Source organism: Mus pahari, chromosome 4, assembly GCF_900095145.1.
Source record: "Mus pahari chromosome 4, PAHARI_EIJ_v1.1, whole genome shotgun sequence".
NCBI classification, from domain to species: Eukaryota; Metazoa; Chordata; class Mammalia; order Rodentia; family Muridae; genus Mus; species Mus pahari.
In genome coordinates this window covers 80487864-80494797 of record NC_034593.1, presented here as the reverse complement: position 1 = coordinate 80494797, position 6934 = coordinate 80487864, and the positions used below count along the sequence as shown (strand labels likewise).

Sequence of the window (6934 nt, the reverse complement as noted above, 5' to 3'; positions counted from 1 at the left end):
GAACTAAAAAGCCACCCAGCTTTTCATCAGTAAGATAACCACCAGAAATGGTCCCTGTAAAAAGTTTTAGAAAAAAACAAAAACCCCTGAGGTTCAGCCATTAAATAGTACTTCCTGTTCTTACAGAGGGCCTGCTTTCTGTTCCCAGCATCCACACAATGCCTCACAACCATCAGTAAATCCAGTTCAAAGATATCTGATGTTTGCTTTGATTTCCTCAAGTTCCTCCTGCACACATGTGATGCGCATATATATATATATATGCATGTACAGACATACACACATACTCAGAAGTGCACCTTTAATCATAGCTCTTAGGAGGTAGAGGCATGTGGATTTCTGTGGGTTTTGATACCCAGCATTGAGGGGAAATTCTGCAGTGTTTCTCTAAAACAAAATATTATAAGAGAAAAAGTACCAAATGTTCAAAAGTTTTGAGTAAATTCACATTCGTGGATAAACATGATAGTGTCCTTTGTTAGTCAGATTTTGGCCAAAAAAGATTCTAAAATGCTTTGTCCTGAGCAGTAAGAATGCTGAAGAAAAGAGTAGTCCACAGCTTCCTAAGAGGCTTTCCTCTCTGGCCAGATCAGATGGGTTTTAAAATTGCTTCTCTAGGATATTGAATGTAGGTATCAATCACATCTGGGTATTTTGTCTTTTCTTTTTCTCCCTCCCCCCTCCCCCCCACAGGGTTTCTCTGTGTAGCCCTGGCTGTCCTGGAACTCACTCGAATTCAGAAATCCGCCTGCCTCTGCCTCCCGAGTGCTGGGATTTAAGGCGTGCTCCACCAATGCCCGGCGATTTTGTCTTAATAACATCAGTTATGTTCTCGAATATCTTTTCTTTTTAAGATTTAATTATTTTATGTAAGTACACTGTGGCTGTCTTCAGATGCACCAGAAGAGGGCGTCAGATCTCATTACAGATGGTTGTGAGCCACCATGTGGTTGCTGGGATTTGAACTCAGGACCTTCAGAAGAACATTCGGTGCTTAACCACTGAGCTATTTCTCCAGCCCAGTTATGTTCTCTCTTAATGAGATACTTAGCAAAAAATCCCTTTTTTGTTTAATATTAATTTAAAATCTTGTAAACTGGTATACTTTTGTCACATATTTCTTTGCTCTGGGAGTTTTGGTCTTAGTAACTTTTTGAGGAATGGTGTTATTTTAATTGTCCATCTTTTGCTTTTCTTTCCTTACTATTCCTTGATCTTAGCCAATTCTTTGTATTTTAGGTGAATTTTCTATAAGTTAGTAGATTTATTTGGGATGTTGTTCTCCACCTACTTTTAGCAACACAAGGCATACATTTACTCACAGTACTTTTTGGTAGTGGATAGACTCCACGGCTGAGGACTTGAATTGGGTAATTAGCATTTACCTTGGCAGTGGTTCTCATCTCTCTTGTACATTCAGACCCAATGGTTTTAGAATTGTCAGTGCCAATTTCATAAACCCAGGTAAAGGCAAGAGCTTTTACCAGCCAAAGTGATGCATTGAATTTTTCTAGCTGGAGCAGTCCAAGAATCTTATCTGGCCCCTTGTAGGTTTTTTCTTTTTCTTTTGATTTGTTTTGTTTTCCTTGAGACAAGGTTTCTCTGTGTAGCCCTGGCTGTCCTGGAACTCACTCTGTAGACCAGGCTGGCCTCGAACTCAGAAATCCTCCTGCCTCTACCTCCCAAGTGCTGGGATTAAAGGCATGTGCCACTACGCCCGGCTGTTTTGGTTTTTTTTGTGACAAATTCTCAATGGCCTGGAAATTCACCAGTGGGCTGTTTGGCTTACCCAGGGATCTATCAAGTTGAGGGTTTTTTTTTGTTCTGTTTTTAATGATCTATTTATTATTATATGTAAGTACATCATAACTGCCTTCAGACATTCCAGAAGAGGGAGTCAGATCTCATTACAGATGGTTGTGAGCCACCATGTGGTAGCTGGGATTTGATCTCAGGACCTTCGGAAGAGCAGTCAGTGCTCTTAACCGCTGAGCCATCTCTCCAGCCCAAGTTGAAGTTTTTATGCTAAGATGTCAAGCACTTTACCTGAGCTATCTATCCCCCTCCCCTTTGGCAGTTTAAGCAGCAGATAAACAGCTGTTGGCAGTAATAATTGTCCCATGTTAGATTAATTGGTATGTTCCATGGTACTGGAAGAAATAAACACTTAGCTATTCCAAAGATGTCTTGCCTGGGTAGGTTTTCAGCTTCTAAAATATTTGTTTTTCTGCAGGTAGTTCTGGTAGGCGAGGAGGAAGGTTTTCTGCTCAAGGAATGGGGTAAGTTTCATTGGTGTTTTAAATTTTCACCCTGAGAATGGACAAAGAGAACTTTAGCCAAAATGAGATTGAATAATTTGTAGACTTGCTTTTTTAATGGAGCTCCATTGTTTTTACAGCCTAAGCAACTTTAAGCTTACTGTCCCTCTTGCCTCAACCTCTGAAATGATGGTATTGCATGTGTGCACCATGACACCTGGCTGATTTGTAGATGAATTAAAAAATAAAAAATGTAGGTTTGTGCTCATTTTCAGGTCTAAGAATTTACCATCTCTATCAATTTATTTATTTATTTATTTAGAACCTTTAACCCAGCTGATTATGCAGAGCCAACCAACACTGATGATAACTATGGCAATAGCAGTGGCAATACATGGAACAACACTGGCCACTTTGAACCAGATGATGGAACAAGTGAGTGACTTTTCTAAGAATTTTTTTCTTATTTTGGTATCTTATTTTTGGATTGAGAAATCAGGGTCTGTGCATACTAGCCAAATATACCATTGGGATGTAGTCATTCCTGGAAATAACTTTGCATAAAGCATTTTTGTTATTTTAAGATTTTACGCAGATTTAAAAGCTGAACACAGATAAAAAAGATAATATAAGGATGAAGATTTAATGTGTAGAGTATTAGCTCGCCTTGGGTTTGTGAGCATATTTTATGTATCAGTTTAACCTGATCATTCTTTTATGAAGTAGCCAAGGCAAGCCACAACCCTTCCCCATAGTACCACTTGTTTGGGTTTTAACATACCTGCAATATGGCCAGGAACTCACAATTTTTTTGGCTAAGCATCCCAAGTGCTAGAATGATAGATGTATGCTTCCACACCTAACCTGAAATCAGTCCTATTTTTAGGAAATTTTATTTATTTTGTTGTTGTTGATATTAGACTTGTGTCCTAAGCTGGCCTTAAGCTCACTATGTAAGTGAAGATGACATTGAATGAACACCTGCTTCTCTTGTCTCCACTTGTCCAGGAATTTATATACAGGAGCACACACACCGTACCTGGCTTTAAAATAGGGTTTATAATCACCGTCTTAATGATAAAGCTGAAGGTTGAAAGAATTTACTAGTATTTGTGTTCAGAACTCTTTGACTCTAAAACTTTTTGCTCTTTCCATTAGCCCATGTGGCGGCTTCTAGTGCTACATGTATTTCCTAGCATTCTATATTAGGGTACTTTCAGCTTTTGAGTATAATAAATTAAACTGAGTAGGATACTAGTCAAGATTAACAGAACCTAGAGTCAGAGTCAACAAGCACTATTCATTTATTTTCTAAATACCAAAATACGAATGTTGTTGAAGTATTTTGAGACAGGATTTCTTTGTGTAGCCCTGGGTATTCTGGAATTCACTTTGTGTAGACCAAGCTGACCTTGAGAGCCTCTTGAGATTAAAGGTGTGATCCACCACCACTTAGGTGGGATATCTTTTTTTTTTCTTTTTCTTTTTTTTAAAAGGCGTGTGTCACCGCTGCCCAGCTAGCTGATACTCTTAACCCCCTGAGCCACCTATCCAGCCCCTGCTGAATTACTTACATGATCAAAATGTGATACTGTTTTTTTAATATATATAAATTTTATTTGACTTTTGAAGTGATAGTGCTTGGATTAAACTCAGGCTTTCATATGTGTTTGCATTCTACTATTCAGAGCCTTGTACCCTAACCCACCAGCCCTAGATTTAACTTTATTTTTAACTCAAGTCTTTATTTTGTCAAGATGTGCGTAAGATTAATCATTTTAACATATGTATAAGAGAGAAATAACTTTTCCTTCTAAATTTATGGGTTTCATAAAATATGCTAGAGGACAAATGCTACTTAGTCAGTTTGCATCTACTAGTAACATTTAGAAACCTTCAGTTTTAAGTTTTGCTGAATTTGATAAGAATGTAGCCCAATGTAGTACCTCATGCCTTTAATCCCAGCACNGATAAGAATGTAGCCCAATGTAGTACCTCATGCCTTTAATCCCAGCACTGAGAAGGCAGAAGCAGTCAGATCTCTTGAGTTAGAGGCCAATCTGTACTACATAATAAGTTCCAGACCAGCTATCATGATGAAATGAGACATTGTCTCAAAACAAACAAAAAAGAATTTCAACTGTAATGTGTTGATGAATCTAGAGATTTTTTTTATAGTTATTATCTTTATATTAACATGCTGTTTCATTGCTTGAACTCAGTTTTGTTGTACTATTAAAAAGATGAGCAACCAAAAAGAAAAAGAAAAANAAAAAAAAAAAAAAAGCCGGGCATGGTGGCACACGCCTTTAATCCTAGCACTCGGGAGGCAGAGGCAGATGGATTTCTGAGTTCGAGGCCAGCCTGGTCTACAGAGTGAGTTCCAGGATTTTTTTTTTTTTTTTTCTTTTTAAGAAGTGACTCACTGGACTTCTAGCTTTCCATTGAATAGTCTTTTTGGTGTTTGTCAGTTGGTCGAGTGTTTATAGGATTTGAATAAAACTACTTTTGTAGAAGGTTTAGGCTTAGGGGTTACACCAACATATGTTCAAGGTTAAAAGATAATGTGCTGTTTTAATAAGAGCATCCCTAAAATTTAGAGTGTATTTTTTTTTTGTTTTTTGTTTTTTTTCCACAGTGCTGGGGATTGAATCAGGACATTATTCATTGCTAAGCAAGAACTCTTGTCATCCTTGCTTGGAACGTAGAGTGCCTTTTTTGTGATATCAAACTTTTTTGCTGTTTGAACTGGCATATGTGAGCTTGTGGTTTTTCTTTTTACAAAGAGGTCTGTGTTTAACAGGAGTCTAAAATTTTAGACTTGTTGACATGTTACTTCAAATTTTACTATATTTATCCACACACATATGGTAAAATATGTTGGGTAATTTGCTTGCATGTATGTCTATATACAACATGCATGCTTTGCCTGTGGAGGCCAGAAAAGGATATTAGATCCCTTACAACTGGAGACTGGATGGTTATTGACTGCTGTGTGTGTCCTCTGATCCCCTGAGGCATCTCTCAAGTTTCCTCCTTTTTAAATTTTTACTTTTTCCCATGGGTGGAGGCAGAACCTAAGGTATTAAAAAAATTGGACTGGTGAGATGGCTCGGTGGGTAAGAGCACCCAACTGCTCTTCCGAAGGTCCGGAGTTCAAATCCTAGCAACCACATGGTGGCTTATAACCATCCGTAACAAGATCTGACGCCCTCTTCTGGAGTGTCTGAAGACAGCAACAGTGTACTTACATATAATAAATAAATAAATCTTTAAAAAGAAAAAAAAAATGTGGGCATCTTATTAGATTCCCTTAGTCATTTGGCTGTGAAGTGATGTTTTAATATATTGTTAGGATTTATTTCTTCCCTGTTTTGTAGAGGCAGTGCTAACAGTTTTAATATTTAAAAAAAAAATAACTGATTTCTTTTCACCTGTAATATATTAGATATTTAGCTTTTTAATCTTTGGAAGAAAAAACAATGGAAAATAAGGCATTGGCTTTCAGTTTAGAATAAAAAATTTGGGTGTATGTGTATGTGGGGGTGTCATTCCCAGTCCTTATCCTTGGATGTCTTTTTGTTGTTGGCTGTTGTTGTTGGGGGTGGGGGGATGTAGTGGCAGGGACCAGGCTTCTTTGTGTAATCCTAGCTCACTCTGTAGACCAGGCTAGCTTCAGACTTATAGATCTGCTTGCTTCTTCCTTTCTAGTGCTGGGAAAGATGTGTACCACCACCATCCAGCCCCCAACCCCCAATCCCCCAAGCTGTCTTTAAGAATCTGATTAGGAAAACAAGGACTGTTGTAATGATTAGAACAGAACTGATTTTACGAGTCTGGAGTCACAAATCAATGATGTGTGGCTGGAAAGAAATGATAGGTGATGCCACTGTCATCTTCCTGTGTGAAAGGATTGGTTTTAGCTTCGTATGTTCCTGTTCTCATCTCATGATGTGACATACCTTTATGCATGATCTCTTTTATGTTTTCATAGAGCAAACTTCAAATTCCTTGTTTAATTTAAGAAATAATTCAAATCTACCCTTAAAATATCCACAGGTACAATGGGAATTATGTATTGGGGGCAGATGTTCTCATTCACAAGCAAAATTTCACTGGTTGTTTTTTCTTTTCTTTTCTTTTTTGTTTCAGGACTTGATTTCATTGGGGTTGAGGGGTCAAATTATCCCCGAAAATTTGAGACTGCTCCTGGTATGATACATCCAGGTGCCTAATTGCCCCGGATATTTTTACAGATTTTTATGAATTGAAATATCTGTGGATATGTGGATTTTTCTGTCTTTCTGCTTTTTTTTTCTTTCTACCTTTTTCTTTCATCTTCTGTGTCCACTTTTACCTCCCCAAAATGTATTCATTTAGTATATACTTGGCATTTACATTGACTGAGCTTTGTGCTGTGGGAATGTAAACCCTAAGGTTTGTAGAACATTTCATTTTACTGTTGCTGGTTTCCTTAGTCATGACTGGACTTCCAGTATAGGAAAGCATCAAGCACAAGTATCCATATCAAGTCACCAGCATGTAGAAAGAAAATTCTTACACAAAGAACCTAGGTTAGGTAACTAGTCCATTCTAACTCCAGGTTTCCATTAAGTGCTAACTCATTTGGACTTCCATTGATTGCAGATGAGACAGATTTCAGTGAGAAGAAAGGA

The 6934-nt window shown here is 37.8% G+C and overlaps 1 protein-coding gene across 27 annotated transcripts in view; it reads left to right on the top strand.

The window, feature by feature from the left end:
• Ubap2l (ubiquitin associated protein 2 like) overlaps positions 1 to 6934 on the top strand; it is a 57682-nt gene that overhangs the window by 18108 nt on the left and 32640 nt on the right. For 11 of the 27 annotated variants that reach the window (XM_029537595.1, XM_029537591.1, XM_029537585.1 and 8 more), the window contains exons 7-9: positions 2234 to 2279; positions 2581 to 2693; positions 6411 to 6485. In XM_029537595.1, the coding sequence (XP_029393455.1) occupies positions 2234 to 2279; positions 2581 to 2693; positions 6411 to 6485 (234 nt within the window). The remainder of the gene's footprint in view (positions 1 to 2233; positions 2280 to 2580; positions 2694 to 6410; positions 6486 to 6934) is intronic. The other 16 variants (XM_021195676.1, XM_021195677.2, XM_021195675.2 and 13 more) reach the window with 2 other exon arrangements.